General features: G+C 49.8%; 1 protein-coding gene across 1 annotated transcript; it reads left to right on the forward strand.

The window, feature by feature from the left end:
• The first annotated feature begins 15 nt into the window (after positions 1 to 15).
• Positions 16 to 20,068, forward strand: Klhl42 (kelch like family member 42). Its single transcript, XM_052721774.1, has 3 exons — positions 16 to 959; positions 9,501 to 9,694; positions 14,785 to 20,068. The coding sequence occupies exons 1-3, from the start codon at positions 124 to 126 to the stop codon at positions 15,234 to 15,236; spliced, it is 1,482 nt and encodes a 493-aa protein (XP_052577734.1). The 5' UTR covers positions 16 to 123; the 3' UTR covers positions 15,237 to 20,068.
• Positions 20,069 to 21,485: the final 1,417 nt, after the last annotated feature.

The following is a 21,485-nucleotide window of genomic DNA, read 5'->3' on the forward strand; positions in this document are numbered from 1 at the left end:
CCGGAGGGGCCGAGCCCGGGGCGCGGCGGCGGAAGGAAGCGCGGGCGCAGGCCAGGCTCGGCGGAGGGTGTGAGCCGGGGGGAGGAGCCTGCGCGGCCCGGCTGCGGGCGCAGCGGCCCAGCCATGTCCGCCGAGGAGGTGGTGCAGATCCGCCTGGAAGGCCGATGCTACCCGGTGAGCAAGAGCAAGCTGATCGAACAAAGCGACTACTTCCGCGCGCTCTACCGCTCCGGCATGCGCGAGGCCGTGCGGCCCGAGGCCGGCCCCGAGGTGCAGCAGCTGCGCGGCCTGAGCGCGCCGGGCCTGCGGCTGGTGCTGGACTTCATCAACGCGGGCGGCGCGCACGAGGGCTGGGGCCTGGGCGAGGACGAGCTGGCCGAGGCCAGCGTGCTGGCCGAGCTGGTGGAGGCCGCGTCCTTCCTGCAGGTCACGGCGCTGCTGCGCCTGCTGCTGTCGCATGTGCGTCTGGGCAACTGCTTGGAGCTGTACCGCCTGGCTCAGGTGTACGGGCTGCCCGACCTGCAGGACGCCTGCCTGCGCTTCATGGCCCTGCGCTTCCACCAGGTGCTGTGCCAGCCGCAGTTCCCGCTGCTGCTGTCGCCGCCGCAGGCCCCCGGGGACTGTAGCCTGAAGCAGAGGCTGAGGGAGGCCCGCATGCGCGGGACCCCGGTCCTGGTGGCCCTGGGGGACTTCCTCGGGGGACCCCTGGCCCCGCACCCGTATCAGGGGGAACCCCCGTCCATGCTTAGGTACGAGGAGACCACGGAACGCTGGTTCCCGCTGGCCAACAACCTGCCCCCCGACCTGGTGAACGTCAGGGGCTACGGCTCAGCCATCTTGGACAACTACCTCTTCATCGTGGGCGGGTACAGGATCACTAGCCAGGAGATCTCGGCCGCGCACTCCTACAACCCCACCACCAACGAGTGGCTGCAGGTGGCCTCCATGAACCAGAAGCGGTAAGTGCCAGCCGGACCTGAGCCCTTCATTCATTGCCCTGGTGTTCGCTGGCCAGAGGCGGTGGCATCTCGCTGAGTGCTGCTGGCCTCGCCGCCGCTGGCGGAGTTCCCAGTGAGCCCAGGGCTTGCCAGGAAGAAGTCGGCTAGCCCAGTGGCCTCCTTACAGGTGCCGGCCATGGGTAACTGGCTTCTCTGTCTCCAATGTGTGCTTGCAGAGGATATTGCAAAAGATAACTGCTGTTTTTCCCTTCTCTCTTCTTTCCTGGTCAGCTCTGAATTGTAATGCGGCTTGGGCAGTAACTGACACTGGCTTCGGGAATGTTTGTTGCGTCCTTCTGCACTGGGGTACGAGTCCGCTATCCCTAGGGTGATAGTAATATGTGCCATATGGGGTTCCTCTTCTCTTTCCCTTTCATTCTCCTTCCTTTCGTTTATTTCCCCCCTAGACAGCAATCATCTTTGACCCACAACTTGAGCCCGGAGTGGTCAGCTACAGAATGGCCATGCCCTTGTCTCCTACCAGGGATGCCTGAGTCCCTAGCGGCTGTACCATTGGCACAAAGCCTACCCACACCCTCCAGGCTACATTCGGTGGTTTTCCTTTATCTTGGTGTGCTCCTCAGGCTGGTTTTGAACTCCTGGGCTGCCTAGGCTCCCGTGATCCTCCTGCCTTCAGAGTACTGGGATTAAAGGTATGCACTACCACATCTGGCTTTCTACAGTAATCTCTGTGTTACTTATAACTTCAGATATAATGTATACCAGTGGTTGTCAGACTGTCATTTAGGGAATGACAGAAAACCAGCCTGTACATGTTCAGTATACACACGTTCCCCTCTTATTGGTTGAATCTATGAACCCGTGGATTCAAAGGGCCAGATGCATTCCTTTCCGCACACTCATCTCTCCCTTCTGCAGAGCCCTCTTCCCTTGACCTGAGGTGCCTGGGGAAGAAAAGGTGGAGCTGGGGGGCGGGGTGTGAGGAGGAGTCAGGAGAAGCAAATGAAAAGAGAAAGGGCGTGAAGACAGCAGGCCCGAGATGCCTCAGAAGTTGGGTCTCCTGTTGCAGGCCTGTGGCCCCAGCCGTTCGAAGGCTGAAGCAGGCAGGTTCCAAGGCCTTTCTAGGTCACAGGTGAGTTCCAGGCCGGCCTGGATAATGCAGCAAAACAAGAAGAGAGGGGAGACGGACCTCAGTGTGAGAGGGCCTGCCTAGTCCTCATGAGGCCTCCATTCAATCACCAGCGTCCCAGAAGTGGAAAGAGTAACCAGGAGAGGACAGGCACTCTCTACCAGGCCGTCTGCTGCCGTCCAAGTCCCACTATGGTCTCTACCTGAAATGAATCAGGCTAGAAGGAAGGAATCTGAACTGGAACTGCTCGGTCCATCACAGGACAAGGGACCCTTAGGTCAGAGGTTATTTGCAGAAACATACCTTGTTCTGATGGCTCAGAGGTTAAGAGCACTTGCTGCTCTTGCATAAGACTGGTGTTCAGTTCCCAGCACCCACGCTGGGTGCTGTAGCTGCAGCTCCAGGGCATCTGGAGCTGATCGGCACCCACATGCATGTGTATATACACACACAAGCACACAAATTAAAAATAAATCCTAAAAATTCTGGCAAGCTGGAGTGTAAGAAGTAGAGATGAGTGCGTCACTCCCTCTCCCTTCCAGAGGCACTAACTAGGGAGGGGTTGGTGGATCTTCGTCCAACCACCTGTGATAGGATATTTACATCAAGTAGCACCAGCCTGTAATTACAGGACTTAGGAGACTGAGGCAGGAAGATCTGTAGTCTAGCCTGAGCTATAGAGACTCTTTCTGAAAACAAACAAAAACAAAATAATAAAGTTTAGTATCAAAAGTGTTATTTTAAAATAAATTTTAAGAGCTTTAAAGTGCTCTGAGAGGGTGGAAGATTCTGTCTCCTTCTTCCCTGTGTGTCTCCAGCACATCCACTGGGACTGTGGTGACCTTGGCTCCACAGTCCTGACCTCTCACCATTCTCTGCCCGAGATCCTCAGTCTGTTTGCCTCAAAGTGTTCTTTCTGTGTGCTTTGAGGGAACCTGTAAAGTGAATGCGTCTGCCCTAAACACTGTGCCAGGCACCTGAAGCGGCTTCAGGAAGGGAGGGTTTGTTTTGGCGCATGGTTGGAGAAGGTATAGGAGGCCTGAGGAAGCAGTCAGGAGGCAGCAAGTGATGGATGTCAGCGTGCAGCTGGCTGTCTCCTAGCTGGTGGAAGAGTGCCACCCACTTTCAGGGTGGGTCTTCCCTTCTCGGTTAATCTAGTCTAGAACGTTCTTCACAGACTGCCCAGAGCTTGTCTCTGTTGCTCTAGATCCCAGCAAGCTGACAATATTAACAGTCACTGCCTGTGTCTTGATTATTTCATTGTGGTGGCCGGCTGAGACAACAGGGGAAAGCAGGTGTGTGGGGAGGGGGTATTATTTGGGCTCAAGAATGATGGCCAAGAACATACCCCTCAGAGACACAATCTCAGGGACCTGCTTCCTCCAAGGAGGCCCTATCTGCTAGTTTCCACCACAGTCCAGTCACAGCGTCACGTGATTTTACTCATGGGCTAATGCACTGATGAGGTCAGAGCCCTCCTGACTCGGCCCTCGCTAAATCTACTGGTGAACAATGCAAGGGAACCAACCCTTCAACACATGAAGGTACCCAAACCACAGCAGTATCTATACATGCATGTTATAGTTAGGTATTATAAATGCACAGATGCTTATATAAATATAGGCATGGCCAGCCATTATCATTCGGGAACTGTGTGTGTATATTCCAGAGTGAGTGGGATATGTATCCGTGTATTTTTACTCTAAAATTATTAGGTTACTTAATGCTTCTTCTAATCAATGGTTGTATATGAATTTTTGTAACAATTATCTAAATTATTCTATTAATAAAAACTCGGGAGTCAGATATGGGGTTAAAACCTGATTGATCAGAGAAGCAACTTGTGACCTCTCTCTCCCCTTCCTTGATCCAAACTGGCTGTGAGTCTTTCTAACCCCTCCCTACTTCTTCCTGTCTCTCCATGTGTCCTGGGTCCTCCAAAACCTCTGTGGCTGATTCTGTTCAGCTAGTAGTTAGCTCTGCCCTCCGATTCAAGGTAAACTTTATTGTCAGTCTCAGGAGTGTCAGAGTGTGATCAAAACATCCCACAACAATTTTTGTGTGTGTGTGTGTTCACAGATGTATATCTATTGATATAATTTTGGGTTTGGCTTTCTTCATTATTTTATTAATTTTTGGGGGACAGGGTCTCATGTATCCCAGCGATCCTTGAACTCTTTGTATATCTGAGGATGACCTTGCATTTCTTAGCCTCCTGCCTCCACCTCATGAGTGTTGGGATTAGAGGCATACACCAGCACATTGGGTTGTTGTTTTAGTGTGATTCAAAACTGGAGTCTAAAGTGGCAGAGTGAGTGGTGTCAGGGAGAAGAAGAGTGGGGACCCAGTGTCAGTGTGCCACCCGTGGGCCTCCTCACCCAGGACCACACTGGGTATTCCCTAGTGGAAGTGAAGAGTCAGGGTGGCCAGACATGAGGTAACCCAGTTTTTAAATGTTGGCAATTTATTCTGTCTTGGAAATAAGGAAATCACCAACAGTAGAAACCTGGCGTATCAAACGGAAGCAGCCCAGTGCTGGCCGTGCAAGCCCCAGCCTCGACTCTGGGGGTGAGTGGCTCCTTGTAAGAAGCAGTTTCACCTTCTCAGCTAGATTTGCTGTGTGTGACATTTTTATATCCTGTACATGGACGTTTTCTCCAGATGAGAACGTGGGCATGCTCATCCATCAGTACCACGCTCTGTCATATAATTTTGCCCTTTTGTGTTTACATGTGAATCTCTGAGATTTCTTTTCAAGGTATTGTGTGAAGTCATAGGCTTGAAGATGACCCTGTCGGCCAGTGAGATGGATCTCGGTTGGTTAAGCTGGCAAGCCTGATGAGCAGACCCACACGGTAGAAGGAGAGGACTGATTTCTGCAAGCTGTCCCTTGACCTCCCCACGTGTGCTGTGGCCTGTGCACATGTTCACACACACACAAATGTAACTTTTAAAGAGAAAATGACTGTACAAACCCCAGCATTTTTTTTTTGGAAGCCTCATTCAGTTGTACAACACCGGTTCATTGTCTGAACACAGATTTGACTCTTGACATGTGGAAGCTTGTATGACCACAAAATCGCCTTCCTTCCCTCCCACCTTAATTAGGGACAGCTTGCAGGGACTGGCCACCGACTGCAGCCGTCCTTTGGAAATGTCTAAATTTCTAAGATTGTTTCTAGAGTCTTCCTCAGCCCTGGCTTCTCGGAAGGTAGAGCCGGGTGGGTCCTGTGTGTGTGTGAATGCAGCAAGGCCTCACCAACAGCTGTCCTCACCAACAGAGGAGTCTGACTGGGGAGCCCTTGAGAGGTTTTGTCCTTGGGTGTGGAGCCCACACAGCTGGGCACCAGAGAAGGAGAGAAAATGCAGGCCTGTTAGCCTCCGCAGCTGAGTTCTGGCCAACAGTTGAAATTGCTTTTTGATTTTTGCTTTCTGAGTTTCCCACAGGTGGTTGGAGCCACAATAAGCTTCTGTTTCCCAACTTCTTCCATCTCCATCCTGGTCCCCAGCAGAGGTCACTACAGCCGAGGAAGGGGAAGGAGTGATGAGGGACTGGATGGGCCCCTCACACTGTCCAGGCCAGGGAGGAGTGTAGCATTTCACAGTGACAGGATTGTCTATAGCAAGCCATAATGATGTTTTTGTTTTGGGAACTGTCTCTCTGGGTCAAGTGTTTCTGGGTCACTTTGTCATCGGCCCCAGCAGCTCTGTGAGGTTGGTTTTATTATTGACCCCGTTTCCCCGTTGAATTTAGTTTGTTTCCACACAATCACAGGGCGAGACTCCACTCTCGGGTTATCACCCTCCTCCTTGTGGTTTTTGTGGCTGTAGTAGGTGGCCAGGTGTTTTGCAGAGTTCTCCTCATTTGGTTTTAAGTGTGTGTGTGAGTCAGGGTCTTGCTGTATAGCTCAGCTTGGCCTCTCACTATGTAGCCCAGGTTGGCTTTGAACTCTTAAGATCATCCTGTCTCAGCCCTTTTGGAATCACAGCCCTCCCCTCACCACCCTCCGCCCCTAGCCTCTGCTTTGGGAATTGAACCCAGGGCCTCAGGCATGCTAAGCCATGCTCTATCATCATCAGGCTATAGCTGCAGCCCTAGAGGGCTTTTTATTTCTTCTCAGTGAAATGGAAATTAAATTGAGGCCATGCCTAATTTTCCTCACTTGCTTTTATTTATTGCAAGTGAATCATATACAGCTACACAATAAAGCTTATTTGGTATTACAATCATCTTTCTTCCTGAACATAGTGCGTCAGGGATCAATACGAAGGAAGAAAAGATAATTGTGAAGTAATCGATGGCTCAGATGCACAGTCACGCTCCTGAGGTGATGAGTGTGAGCTGCTTTCAGAAGTTGGAAATGAGGTGTCAGGGATTTGTAGACGGGAACACAAACTGCAGAATTCTGGAGGCCATCTGTACTGTAATAGGAAACCAGCCCTCCTGCAGCTAAGAAACTGGGGCTCAGGGCTGGAGAGGGGGCGCAGTGGTTAGAGGCTGCTCCTGAGCCCACCAACCCGAGTCCACCCCTGGGATGCTTGTGGTTGAAGGAGAGAACAGACTCCTGCAAGTTTCCTTCTGACCTCCATATGTGCACTGTAGCACGCACACCCCCACATGCAAGAAGATGCACATACATACGCACACAGAGAGACACAATAAAGAAACATAATAAAGTTTAACAACAATGAGGAGCTGGAGAGATGGTTTGGTGGTTAAGAGCACATACTGCTGTTCCAGAGGACCTGGCTCAGTTCTTAGCTCCAGCACCCACTTTGGGTGGCTCACAGTCACCGTGGGCACCTGCATTTGTCTGCACTCATACACACTCTCCTCATATGTATGTAATTAAAAGTAAAAAAATCTTTAAAAAAAAAAAAAGCTCAAGATTTAAGACATGAGGAACATCACCCTCTCCACCCCACACAGAGCAGACTGTGTACTTGGCTCTACTTCAGAGATGGGGTAACTGGGGCACAGATCTGCTAAGCTTCAGTCAGTGTCCCAGGTCGCACAGCCGTTCTGCAGCGGAGTTTAGATTTCCGAGTGCAAGCCTGGAGTTGGGGCCCTCAGTGATTTGCCTCTAAATTTAGCAACTGGTTTGTTTTCAGGTGGCTGGCCCATCTGCAAGCAAACCCAACATTAATAAACGTTTCTCTTGACGAGAGCTTGCACGTACAGGGTTTGGAGGGATGGAGTTGTTTACTTAGCTGCTGTCCGATCGTTCTCAGAAAAAGACCTCTTACCTGTTTGCCTAAGACAGATGAGCATGTGGGATGAATCGCACACAGTGTTTGGATATTACAGTTTTACTATCTGTGTACCTGTGGGAAGTGAAACCAGCCTGAGCTGGTCAGGATTTAGTGCTGGTTTACAAACGTTATTTCCTCTGGTTCACCAGATCTGCACACACAGAGAGGGCGTCATGGTCGGGCGTTAAGGACCATTGGCAGTGGGGAAAGTAAGCAACACGAATCGGGGACCCCCCAGTTGCTGCCACCAGGGCGAAGTCTATCTGCGTGGCTGGCTGGGTTTAATGGCTCTGAGGCTCTGCAGGAAAACAAAATGAAAACAGTCCCTGTGCATCCAGACCCCTGTACAGCGCCGTTCTTCCTCCACACGCTTCCTGGCGTATGCTCTCCCTTGCTGCGTCTGTCTAACCCCTCCCCTGCACACGGCCTCGCTCTTGCTTTGCCCTCGTAGCTTCTGCCTCCATCTTTCCTCGACTGTCGTCCTTTCTGGAGTGGTCATTGTTGGAGCTAGACACAAGGGCGGTGTCCAGCACCTCGTGTCACACAGCAGAAAGCCTCGAGGTTGTGCCGAGATGATCTCCTGCTTGTGTGTTTAGCCACTGGGGTGAGATTCCCCCACGTTAGAGAGGAGGACCCGAAATGGACGGGCTGCCCAGTCTTTGTGTTGTAACTCACTGCTGGCTTGTGAATGTCTGTTGTGTGTCTCTGCAGAGGTGGGGACTCCCTCAGTACAAACTTGGTCTTGCTTAGCCAATGTTTGAAGCTGATGACAACACGTTTGTCCAGATATGTTTGTTAACATCTATAAATACTCTAAAATACTGGGCCAGAGGATTTTAATTAGTTCAGCTTAGCCCTCCCCATTTATATATAGCAATGGAGCATATGAACTGCCTTCTGGTGAGTGGGTGGGTCCCTGCTGATGGCTAATGGGTCTCCTTGGCCACTCATTAATGCCTGTGTTGTACCTGGGTGGAATCTCCTCTCTGAGAAAAAATGAACTAGCAGTTCTGTGAGGAGAAAGCCTAGGGGTGAGTCTGTGCACTCTCTCTCTTTTAAAGACTTATTTTATAAGTATATTTAAATGTATGTCTGTGAATGTATGCCATGTGTGTGCCGGTGCCTGAGGAGGCTGGAAGAGGGCATTAGATCCCTCAGAGTTGGAGTTACTGGAGGTTATGAGCTGCCATATGGGTGCTGGGAACTGAGCCTGAGTCCTCTGCAGGAGCAGCCAGTGCTCTTTCCACTGAGTCCTCCCTCCGTCCGGTACGTCCTCTCCTGCTTGCCCCCTAGAACATCATCTCTTAGCATCTGTGGGTAGTGATCTCCGTTGCCCGCCCCTGCTTTCTTCCTCCCTCCCCCACCTTCAGGCTGGTGATGCTGTTTGGTGAAGTTGTGGAATGTTTAGAACGTGGGTCTCAAGGGGAAGATGGTCACAAAGGGTGGGACTTGAAGGCCACACCTAGCTGCTGCCTGGTTTCTCTCCTCTCTCTGCCTCCAGCTCCACTGTGGAGTGACAGCCTCAGGGCCCTGCTACTGTGAACTGTTCTCCACACTCTCCCTGCCATGATAGGATTCTGAAACCCTCAGAAACTGTGAGCCAAAAACCTGGGAGTTGTTTCTGTGGGCTGTGGGGATCACAGTGACATGAAGCCATGAATGTGGCTGGGGACTGGTTCCAGGTCCACATGTAAGATGGTGTGGACTGCACAGCACTCAGACATCCTCCTGCCCTTGAGTTTATCTCTGGACTTCCTGCACCGTCTCTTTTGGTAGTTGTTCCACTGTATAATCTAAGGGGGAGATGTCTATATGTGTCCAGTATAGATGCAATGTGTTGTTCACACACTTGGGTCTGCAGCTGCTGGATCCAGGCGAGACATCTCCAGATGAGGGAAACTGAGTTCAGTGTGCAGCAGGTGGCCTCAGGCCCACGAGCAAGATCGGTCCCTATCCCCAGTAGCCGCTTGTTTGCGGTTGCTTATGCCTGTGGATTTCCCATTTCTGCTCAGCAGATCACCGAGCCTTGGGTACCAGGGTCACATCCGAGAAGTGGCCTCTGCAGTCCTTAGGCAGAGCGGCTCCACCTTCTGCTAGAGGGCCTCCTCTCCCCACATCTTCACCAGAACTGACCTTGTGGGCTTGTGTCTTTTTTTCAGCTCTAACTTCAAACTCGTGGCTGTCAGTTCAAAGCTCTACGCTATCGGTGGGCAGGCTGTGTCTAACGTGGAGTGCTACAATCCTGAGCAGGATGCGTGGAATTTTGTGGCTCCGCTGCCAAATCCTCTGGCTGAGTTTTCTGCATGCGAGTGCAAGGGGAAGATTTACGTCATCGGTGGCTATACCACCCGAGGTGAGTGAGCGGCCTGGGCAGAGCAAGACTGGCCAGGAGAGGCTGGTGTCTGAGTGTGATCTTACGCACTAAATGCTCTATACTCACCGTTCTTAAGGAAGCGAGTCCGATGGCAGCGTGAGATAGACAGCAAAGACCGTTGATGACCTGATGTGAACATGGACATCACTCAGATGGAAGAGAAGAATTATGAAGGATTATGAATGTTCTTTGTGCTTCTAGAAACCCAGCCTTGTGGCTGGCACTTGGGACCTGGCCAGGCTGGAGGTTTGGGTCACAGCTTTGCTTGTGGGAGAGCATAAACTAAGTACCTTTGTCCCCTCAGAGTTGGGCCCACCCACCAGTGCCACACCAGAGCTGGGTCGAGCCTTTGCTTCACCAGATAGAGACCCTGAAGCCAGCTATGGGGCCTGTTCCTACGGGTGGAAGGATGTGAACACAAGAACTCTCTAGACCAGATGGTGGTGCCTGTGTGGCATGTTCTCAGTCCTCGTGTGCTCTTCTCTCTGTGGTGGGCATTTTACAGGAGTAGCGTGGAAATAAGACCGTCCCCAGGTTTAGTGCTGCTGTGTGTAGTAGGGAGACCCCAGGCAGCAGGGTGGGGCATCTCGGCTATGTGAGAGGGAAGAGCTGCTTCCCTCTCCCTCTTTACCCTCCTTAGAGGCCGCTGCCAACAAGTGGTCTCTAGGTCATGGGGATTTACTTCTGTGCTGGGTGCGACTGACGTGCAGAACTCCCAGCCGAAGGAGAGGAGTGGCTGGTGTCATGGTTCGGGTCACAGAGTTGCTGGTGTGTTTGATGTGTAGTGGTGGCAAGGGGACAGTTCTTCATGGTGTGATGAGTCAGACAGAGCTTTCTAATCACTGCACGAAGGAGACTCGGGGGCTGCGAGTGACCACATGTAACTTTGTAAATGACACCCAGTATAGTATTCAAATAGGTGGCCCAGAACTAGGTGTGATGGTGCACCCCTGGAATCCTAGCACTGGGGAGGTGGAGGCAGGGGGATCAAGACTTTAAGGTGAGTGTGGGAGATAGTAGACCATATCTCTAGGGGAAGAGAGAGAAAGCTTTCAGCAGGGCTCTCCAGAGGCTTCATAGTCTCCCTCACCTCTTCAGTTCCCTGTCTGGGCTTCACCATGTATCTCTGCCTGTCTTCGTGTGGCTTCTCTGGGTGTCTCTGTCTCTAATAAGGATGCAAGCAGGTTGGGTTTGTAATCCAGAACCGTCTGTTTAATATCTTTACTTATATGGTCTTACTGGTTGGTGCTGAGGTTGAGGAGGTGGACCTGCCTTTGGGGGTTCCCCTCGACTCCCTGCAGGTGGCCTGTGTGTTTGTGCATCTGGGAGGAGCAGCAGAGGGATGAGTGTGCCCGAAGCCGTGAGCTATCTTCTTCCTCAAATGCTGCCACTTCCCAGTGACCACCATGAAGATAAGAGGTTTATCAGCATTTTCTTTGTGGAGATTCAAGAAGATAATATGCCTTTGCTAAGAGGTCTTTCACTCTGCACACTAGGGCTTAGGGTACAGCCATCAACTAATTTCACATGTTTAGACAGCCCTAGCCTTGGCCATGCCTAGATGTCACATCTCCATATCTGTTTTTCTAGTGAAGTAACTAGCTAAGTTGTTTACCTACAGATGTTTCTCCTTTCTTTTAGGTGATGTGGTTTGTGTGTGTGTGTGTGTGTGTGTGTGTGTGTGTGTGTGTGTGTGTGTGTGTGTGTATGTTTTCCGAGACAAGGTTTCTCTGTGTAGCTTTGGAGCCTGTCCTGGAACTCACTTTGTTAGACCAGGCTGGCCTTGAACTCACAGAGATCCATCTGCCTCTGCCTCCCGAGTGCTGGGAGTAAAGGCGTGTGCCACCACCGCCCATTGTGGTTTGTGTTTTGAGGCAAGGTCTTACCCTGGAGCACTTGATGGTATAGAACTCTGTAGCCCAATCCTCCTGCCTGAGCCTTGGGTGCTGGATTCCATGCATGAGCCTCTAACTCCCCCAGATGGAGTGAGACAGACTGAGTCTCTGCTGAGGGGACACCCATGTGTCTCAGCTTCTCCTCCACACAGGAGCTGCCAGGTCCTGCCTGTGGCACTGTTCTTCTGGTAGATTTCCTGGCTTTTCCATGACCTTGGCTGAGCAAACAGGCTGTAGATTTGACCTGGAAAACCCTTCTGGTGTGTTTTGAGCTTACAAGCCACCACTAGTGTGTCTTCCTCGCTTGGGCCACCCAGGATGAGGTCGGTCCTGGAGTCCCTGTGCCAGGGACCATGATGGGCGGCCAGGCAGCGAGGCTGGATGGTGTTTGTGTGCTAAGCGGAGAGGGCTGGGCACCGTGCTCCTCTCTAGTCCTTCTCTGTCTGGCTTTTCCAGTACTTCCTGATGGTTCCCGTTTCCAACAGGTCTTACTAATTGTTATGAAAAAGACAAAAACCAAAACAACCAAGACGAAATAGAAACCAGGACTTGAGTTGGAATCTCATTAAAAGAGACTTAAAATTCAGTAAATAGGTTCATGGCTTTGTTTGTTTGTTTTTGAGACAGGGTTTCTCTATTATGTAGCCCCTGCTGCCCTGGAACTGGCTGTATAGTCCATGCTGGCCATGAACTCATAAAGATCCACCTGCCTCTGCTGGGATTAAAGGTGTGCACCACACCTGACCGGTTCATGACTTTTATAATAGATTTTGATTATTTCGGTTCTTGGCAGGCAGTAGACAGATGGAGGTGCGAGGTGTGGAACCCTGTCTCTGTCATCTTATCACCTGGGAGGCTGAAGCAGGGAGATTGCTACAACTTGGAGGCCAGGCTAGAGAGTGAGACCTCTTCTCAAAAAACAAACAACAAAAACAGCAGACAGAAATTCAGTCGGAAATCTTAGCAGCCCTAAAGGGCAGAGGAATCCATTTTAAATGTGAAGAGCAAAAGATTATCCCAAGTCAGAATGCTTTGCAGTGGCCTGAGCCAGTGCTGAGTGGGGGCAGAGCTTACAGAAGATCCAGGAAGAGCTGCAGGCTCTTGGAATGAAGAGAAACTTCCTGGTGACCCAGGCAGGTGTCCTTGGTAGATTCACCAAGCCTCCTGTCTGTCTCCTAGAGTGACCATTATTTACCTAGTTTGTAAGGAGATACGTGCAGACCTGTGTGAGGACCAGGAAGGCAGTTTCCTAGGGGCAGAAAGTTCGTGGGCACGGGGACCAGCATACACTAAGGACCTGGTTTCTCCGTGCCCTGCTAGCTTGGAATTTGGAGCTTGTCTGTCGGTCTATGGCCCCCTCACCCTCTCTTTCTTTCTGAGACAAGGTCTTACTATGTAACCAAGGCTGGCCTCAAATTTGTAATCCTCCTGCCTCAGCCTCTGAGTGCTATGATTACAAATGTGCACCATTGCAGGCCTGACTGTGGAGCTCTTTTTATGTAGCTGCAGGTTAGGTGGGGGACTAAGCGGGGGCTCCACTATTGCTCTAGGCAGGTCAGTTGCTATGGGTGGGCCCATTGCTGTGGAAGGGTCTGCTACTGTGGGAGGGTCAGTCGCTGTTGTGGGTCCATTGCTATGGGAGAGTCCATTGCTGTGATGGAGCCATTGCTGTGGGCGGGTCTGTTGCTATGGGTGGGTCTGTTGCTAGGGGAGAGTCCATTGCTGTGATGGAGCCATTGCTGTGGGCGGGTCTGTTGCTATGGGTGGGTCTGTTGCTAGGGGAGAGTCCATTGCTGTGATGGTCCAGTGCTGTGGGCGGGTCTGTTGCTATGGGAGGATTCATTGATGTGAGTCTGTTGCTGTGAGCGGGTCCGTTGCTGTGGGCGGGTCCGTTGCTGTGGGCGGGTCCGTTGCTGGGAGCCTGTGACAACTGGCTGGCTCCCAACCTGAGCAGTTTTCTCCAGTGATAGTTTTTGTTGTTTAATAATAGCAAACAGGAACTTCACTTTTTTTTTTTTTGGATTGCTAATATTTTCCTTTTCTTGCTGAAGCTAAGACCATTCATGCTTTCCTAGAGAATAAAATATTTTAAAAATCAGTTTAAAAGAGAAAAGTGAAGCCCTGTGTTTTGACTCTCACAGCGTTGTTTTCTGTTTGTCTATTTGCAGTGTTGGGGATTCACCAGGGTTGGGAACCTCACGCACACTAGCAAGCACTCTATGTTCTTAGCCTTGTTTTTACATTTACTTGGAGGTGGAATCTCACTAAGTTGCCAAGGCTAGCCTTGAACTCACTTTGTAGCACAGGCTAGTCTTGAACTTGAAATCCTCTTCATCAGCCTCCCAAGTAGCTGGTATGACAGGCAATTTTTTTCTTTCAAAAAGAGAAAAACTATAATTTTCCTCAAAGAAATTAGCTATTAGTTTGAAAACAATGACAGAGAGGGCTTTTGCCCTGGCTTTTAGCCACATGACCACGAGCAGGCAAAAGGTGGGGCCTTTGATGGGTCTCCCCTGCTACAGTTGGGAGGCTGATCTGTGAGTCTGCCGGTGGAGAGTGGGAGCTGAGACTTTTCTGTGTCTCCTGAGAGGAAAGCCTGCTTTGCTGGCTTTGGAGTTTGTCAAGGACCGACCCTGACAGGGCTGGGCCTGCCTTGCCTTTCCAGGCTGTCCCTGAGAGCCAGGCTATTGGGCTGTATGCTGATCGTGTGGCTCAGCGGGTTACCAGGAAGGGCAGGCTGCACAGGCCAGAGAGCAGGCCCTATGAGGCATTCTAAGGGTTGTATAGCACTTTCTCCTGAGGCAGGCAGTACCATTTCACAGTGTTTATTTAGGCCTGACCAGGTAGGACCTGACCTTTCCAGGCTGCCTTCAAACTCATGGTCCTCCTGTCTCGGTTTTCCCTGTGCTGGGATTATAGGCATGAGCCACCGTGCCTGGCTTCTGACTTTGTGGTTCTCAGGGCCTCCTAAGAAAGGGGTGCCTGGGAGGAAGGCAGTAGAGGAGAATCCAGATGGATGACCTCTTACCCATCTGCTTGGAAAACCGTTCCCGGCCTTTCTGACTGAGCTTCACCTGCCCATGGCCACATGGTATGTGTGGAGGAAGATGCCTCCCCGCTGCCCGGGCAGCGCAAACCCCTGCTGCTTGTCACCGGCCTCTTTCTGTGTTTCAGATCGCAACATGAACATCCTGCAGTATTGCCCCTCTTCTGACCTCTGGACGCTGTTTGAGACCTGTGATGTCCATATCCGCAAGCAGCAGATGGTGTCTGTGGAGGAGACCATCTACATTGTGGGTGGCTGTCTCCATGAACTGGGTCCCAACCGCAGGAGCAGCCAGAGTGAGGACATGCTCACCGTGCAGTCCTACAACACGGTCACGCGGCAGTGGCTCTACCTGAAAGAGAACACGTCCAAATCGGGCCTGAACTTGACGTGTGCACTGCACAATGATGGCATCTACATCATGAGCAGGGACGTCACTCTGTCCACCAGCTTGGAGCACCGAGTGTTTCTCAAGTACAACATCTTTGCAGACAGCTGGGAAGCCTTCCGGCGGTTCCCGGCCTTCGGACATAACTTGTTGATTTCCTCTCTCTATCTACCCAATAAAGCAGAGACCTGAACGATTCAATAGTATTTAAAAGAAAGATCTGGTTCAAGAAAAAAAAAAAAAAAAAGCAACTCTTTGAAATACTGATCCCTGAGGGGACAAAGTAGACTAACGTAGGTCATGTACGTAGGAGGCTCAGCTGTAAATAAGCTTTCTTGAGCTAATTACTTGAAAACTTGGGGGAAAGAAACCAACATTATTCCTTATAGGTTGTTTTTTACATCATGGGAACAAATGTCATGATAAGTATTAACAGTCTTGGGCCAACAACTAAAACCCAACATTAAAAAGTAGACTGCTGGGGTTTTTCCACCAGGGCCAATGACGTGATAGTAGTCATGGTTTTGTTCTGTGTTTTCCCCACTGCGGGTGGAATCTAGGGCCTCACGCTAGTCCCATAAAGATTACTTTAAAATAGTATTTCTTCAGGTCACCTGAGATGTCATTAGTAGGGGATGTTCAGTATTTCTGACAAGTGTTAGGAGCCACCTCCTCACTCCTCCAGCCTCCTGTCACCCCGTTTTTCTGGTCAAGCATTTTATTGTATATTTGCTTTCAGGAACCCTAACAGGTGTGTCCAATCTTTTGACATTTAGACATTGCATTACCATTTATCAAGTTTGTGCACAACTGAGTTACCTTAAAAAAAAAACAAAACTCTTATTAATGTTTTAAGTAAGGTCCTGATGTTGTGTTAGCCAGAGTTACAGCATCCTCAGGGGCCCCTGAGCTATGGCACCAGGCCTGATGCAATGGTAGAACCAGACAGAGAATCCACACAACCAACCGGTCCATCCAAAAACTTGGATAAGCACCTTCTCAGCCACTTGAGAATGCTGTGTAAGCAGACTTGTCAACTTCATATGTTTGTGTGGCAAATGCAGGTCTGCATGGGTCACAGACCCTGCATTGTGAGATTTTTGTTTTTAGAAGATTGCTATTAACGTTTTATAAATTGTGTCTTAAATGAGGGAGTACCGCATAAGGAAACATGCCTTTATGAGTTATTTTTATTGAATGTATTGACTTAGATCTTGTTTCAAGATTTAAAATAAAAAACAAAACAGAACAAACTTTTGCACATTTAGATGAGGAAGCCTCCAACTTAGTCTCAGTTGTATAGTTACGTTCTGCCTTTCAAAGGCAAGGGTGGCTGTAGCTCATTTATGCTGGAAAGCAGGGGTGAGGTTCTTTACAGATATGGAATGACCTCTGCTGGTGTGTCTGAACTAAGGGGAGGTGCTGGCCTCATGGCTCTCATGCCAACAGCTGTGAACAGCTCTGGGGATTTCACCAAGTCTGTTCACAAGGAAAAAAGGGACCCTGCAAATCATGGGTCTGTGTTTCTTAAAAAATTCAAGGGCCCACTTAGAATGCACAAGAACCCCAGGTTTAATCTCCAGCACTTACAGCAACAAGGCCCTCACCTACAGGAGTTTTGATTGAAGACCATTTGCTATAACCAGCTGCTATCTTGTAGTGGGGTTAGCTAAACGAGCCGGACTCCGTCTCTTCCCCAGCATCAGACAGTGGGCAGTGCCCTTTCAGTGACGGCCGCCTTGCATAGTTAGGAAAGCTCCATAGCAAAACAAAAACTACAGACAGATTCATTCCTCACAAAGCTGCTCTCCCAGTGGCTGCTCATGGGGGGAATGACTGCCCCCCCCCCCAGTAGGTCTTCAGTGTCATTAGGGAGTCACTTCAGGGTTTCTTTACAGCCATGCCTCTAATATACCCGGAGAGCCTAGTTATAAAAATCTTATTTGCCCAACTATTTGAAAGTTCTGTGTTCGAGGCCAGCCTGGTCTACAAAGTTCCAGGACAGCTAAGACTACACAAGGAAACCCTGTCTTGAAAAACCAAAAAAAAAAGGTTCCGTCAGTGTTTATTTGGGACATGGGGACTTGGTGACAGATCTCAGTGTCTTGTCACCAGATCTACCAGTAGCTGTCAATCAGTAACCTGCTTATGCTATTGGAAGCTTGCAGGCTGATGCCTTATAGCCCAGGATAGCCCAAACTCGGGATTCTCAGCTCAGCCCCCCAGTGCTGGGATTGAAAGCCTCTTGCAACCATGGCTTCCTTCCTTCCTTTATTATTTTTAAATTGTTTCACTAGGTTCTTTTAAAAAAACAAAAACTCTGAACTGAAATCTTCACCAACAATGGTGTTTAAATAGATTTGATCTAATTCATTGAAGAATTGAATTTGGGGGGTCTGTAATTTCATTAGTGCACTTTAAAATCTAATTTATGTTTGCCGCCGTGGCTCTTCACTTTCTCACCTTACGCACCTAACCCTCATATTCAGAGGAGATGGGCGTTGAATTAGCGTTGGACGAAGATGGGCGATTATCTTGTGAGAAAATACATCTTAAAAGTACATTTTTGTGTGTCTGCCGGTCAACCAGTTCTGTTCCTAAGGGCCATCTTTGGATGTATTTCCTAACACCAGCAACTAGATTCTTGGACCAAATGGATTTGTACTACTATCATCCACAAACTCTTAGCAACCGGGCTTGACATGTTGCCCTTGTACTGTCTGTGGATATGAGGATTTAGATGCATAGACTCCTAACAGATCATTGTTACCCTTGTGCTATCTGTGGATATGAGGAGTTAGATGCATAGACTCCCAACAGATCATTGTTACCCTTGTGCTATCTGTGGATATGCGGAGTTAGATGCATAGACTCCCAACAGAATGTTGTTACTCTTGCTGCCAGCTGTGCTTGGGGAAGGGAGGCATGTCGTAGTACTGGATGGTTCCTGTGACACCTGCCTGCCTGTGCCCTCACCTGTGTGGGCACTTCTGGTTTGGCTGGTACCAGTTGGAGACTTCAGCCAGATGACAGTGTCCCTGAAACCCTTCCCTTCTTCAGGCAGCGCCTTGTGTAATATTTTTATTTGTTTTCTTCCCATTCTCTATTGCCTTATCCACCCCCAGATGCTTCTGAGGGGTTCAGACTGTGTCAGGAAGTGTCGGGAGAACACTCGGTGGGAGCTGCCTGCCAGAGCCTTTATTTCACAGGCTAGTGTCAATGGAAGAGTCTGGAGCAGGGTTGGCGGAAGGTGTTTGCTCCCTGACCTCAGCACTCCTTCAGAGGCTTCTCATCTTGGTACCCTGGAAAGGTTCTGGGATGTGTGAGAATCCGTCGTTTCTGCGTTCTGCTCTAAGATGTAGCATCAGAGTCGAGAAGGCTGGGGATGCTGCCAGGAGACAAAAGGCTTAAGACTAAGCACGAAACCAAAGAGACTTTGCCCCTGATGTTTTCTGTTTTGTTTTATTTCTAAAGCCAAGAACCCGAGCAACTCCAAATGCCTTAGGTTTTCATTCAAGCTGAGTGAGGGAGAGGGTGCTGCATCTCTATACCCAGAGTACAGAGGTAAATGTGTCCTTGTACTAATGTTTATAGTGCATTAGGGGTGTGGTCTTCAGATTTCCAGGTAAAGTTCAAGCCTGTTTGGCCAAAGACGTAAATAGGAGGCGCTCTGCTGTCTTTGTCAAAGGGTGTTTAGTGAGCATGCTTAGCACTCACTAACCTGTCCTGAGGGTCTGCTGAAGGCTGCCCCTTGTTCTTAGACCACGAGTAGGGACTATGAGGTATGTGCCCCTCCCTCTCTGCCAGGGTTCAGTGATACCAGATATTCCTGCCAGCCTGCCAGAGTGGAATGAATACTAGTTCCCACTCCTGCTTCAGAGACAGTGGCCATTAAGGGAGCCGTGATCTCTGGAAGCAGTGAACTGTGTCAACTCTGTTCCCCGGGTGACCAGAAACACCTGAGTGCCAGTACAAGACAGTGCTGAGCCCGGAGACTCTGACCAAGCCTGGTCCCTGTGACAGTGCACTCTCACGTTAACCAGGGTGTCGTCAAAGATGCCCGTTTTAGTCGGGCACACTGCACTCGGTCTGGCCACCTCTTGCATCTTGGCCCAATCTTCCCAGTGCCTCATGATTTAGAAATAATCCTGGGAGCTGGTTTGTCCATAAGTCTGAACACCGCATCCCATGTTTCAGTTTTTTACTATATGCTTTTTGAAAAGTTAAAACTACTTTTTATAATCCTTGCACTTCATAGTTTGTGAAAACAAAAAAAAAAATGACATGGAGTCTGTTTTATTTAGAATTCACTCAGCACTGTAGCCCTGCAGATGGTTCTAATGAGGGAGAAGGGCGGCCCTTGGGTAAGGGTTTGGCGTGAGCAAGCTCAGCGCTGGTCCGTTTTGGCCTGTGCCTTTAAAGCATTCCAGTGGGAGAACTCAGCAATGCTCCCTCAGACACTGTCCACCGATTGGTTGAGTTTGCCTTGCTGGTGACTACGCTCCGTGTACATGTTTGCTTTCCACTTTCTCTTGTTAGTCTGAGAACACAACAGGATATACGTAGCAATGGCCAGCTTGACACAGCCATGGTCACCCATTCCTACAGGAAGCTCGTGAAATGTAAAAGAGGGTCTGTTCTGAAGAGCCCAGGGTGCTTCATGTTTCCGTAGGTCTGGTTGGTGCTTCACATAGTCTGTCACTGGCAAAGCAAAGGGAAATGTGATTTGCGTTCTCCGTCACTTCAGAGTGGGCACTGCACTGTCCTTCCAGCCTTCTCTTATCTAGCTGTCATTTTATGGAACAGAATAATCTCCAAGTTATGTTCTGTTATGACTGACACCTTCTTTGTTTGAAAGGTTGTATTGAGTCCATAGTTTGGAGTGTGGAATAAACACACACGTTAACATTGTCACAAAACCACAACAATGATTGTGTCCGACACCTGTGAGCCACAGAGCTGTATTCATTTTGTTTCTTTGGACTATGGAAGGAAACGTCTTCAAATAAAATAGTTCTCGGTCAGTTTTTGATGTGTGGTGGGTTCTGTTGTCATCTGTGTGTGTACCCAGGGCATGCCAGAGCTGGGAGGAGAGGGGTAGCAGGGAGACCTGTGGAGCCCTGGATGGCGTGCTGGGTCAGGGGCGTGAGCCCTGCAGGAGGGAGAGCTGCTGTTCGTTTCTGCTCTTTGGAGGGCCCACCACCCAGCTCCCAAATAAATCACACACGGAAGCTTATTCTTACTTATAACGTCCAACCTTAGCTTGGCTCGTTTCTTGCCAGCTTTCCTTAACTTTAAATTATCCCACCTACCTTTTGCCTCTGGGCTTTTCCCGTTCTCTTACTTCTGTAAATCTTACTCTTACTCCGTGGCTTGCTGTGGATCTGGGTGGCTGGCCCCTGGGTCCTCCTCCTTCTCTGGTTACTTCTTTTTTCTTCTAGATTTCTCCTTGTACATATCCTCTCTGCCTGCCAGCCCCGCCTATTAGACCATCAGGTGATTTAGACAGCACAGTGACTCAGCTTCACAGAGTTAAACAAACGCAACATAAACAAAAGTAACACCTTAAAATAATATTCTACGACAGAGAGCCACACTGGGCAGTGGGGGAACCAGAGGGGTAAGAGTTGTGTAACCAGGCCTGGCTTATTAGTAACTGTTTTTAGAAAAGATTTATTTTATTTTTAATTATGTGTATATATGGGGAGGGGTGCAATATGAGTGCTTGTGCCCACAGAAGCCAGAAGAGGGCACCAGATCCCCTGGAGCTGGAGTTACAAGTGGACTCCCTGAGGTGGGTGCTGGGAACAGGACTTGGGGTCTCTGCAACAGCAGCACATGCTCATAACCACTGAGCATCTTTCCACCTCTTTATTAGTAACCTCAGAGTGGTTCCATCAAGACACAGGCTTCCAGCCCAGCTAGCACACATGAAGCCTGGGACAGCCGGCCCTCCCTTTGTATGTGATAGCCTGTGTTGGCTGTGTTCCTATGGCTGCCAGAGCTGTTCTGAGCACTTCACATGGACGGCTGCACATTTTTTCCCATGGTTTCATAAGCAAGCAGATATACTTGTGCCTGCTTCACAAATAAACTGAGGCCCAGAGAAAGTGGGTCTCCCAACCCCCACTGCGTATCTGGGAATCGACAGTATGAGAAGGGCCCCTGGGCCAGGCTTGCTGGAGAAGTCAGTGCTCTGAACCCCGCCTGCAGCCAGCAGCCAGCAAAGGGCCAGATGCAGTGGCCTTCAGAACTACGGGGGCCAAATTCTTGACTTTATCTGAACCTGAAGGGACAAGAACAGTCATGGAAATACAGTAGGTCTACCCCTTCTGAGGAAGCAAAGGCGTGAGATTTCCTTCCTCGAGGGCCTTGAGCCACATAGAGGCCATTGTTTCACTACAGCAACATGCCCTCAGATGTGATCTGCCAAGAACATGG

Source organism: Peromyscus californicus, unplaced genomic scaffold (genome assembly GCF_007827085.1).
Source record: "Peromyscus californicus insignis strain IS unplaced genomic scaffold, ASM782708v3 Scaffold_6__1_contigs__length_162567912, whole genome shotgun sequence".
In the NCBI taxonomy this organism is placed as follows: Eukaryota; Metazoa; Chordata; class Mammalia; order Rodentia; family Cricetidae; genus Peromyscus; species Peromyscus californicus.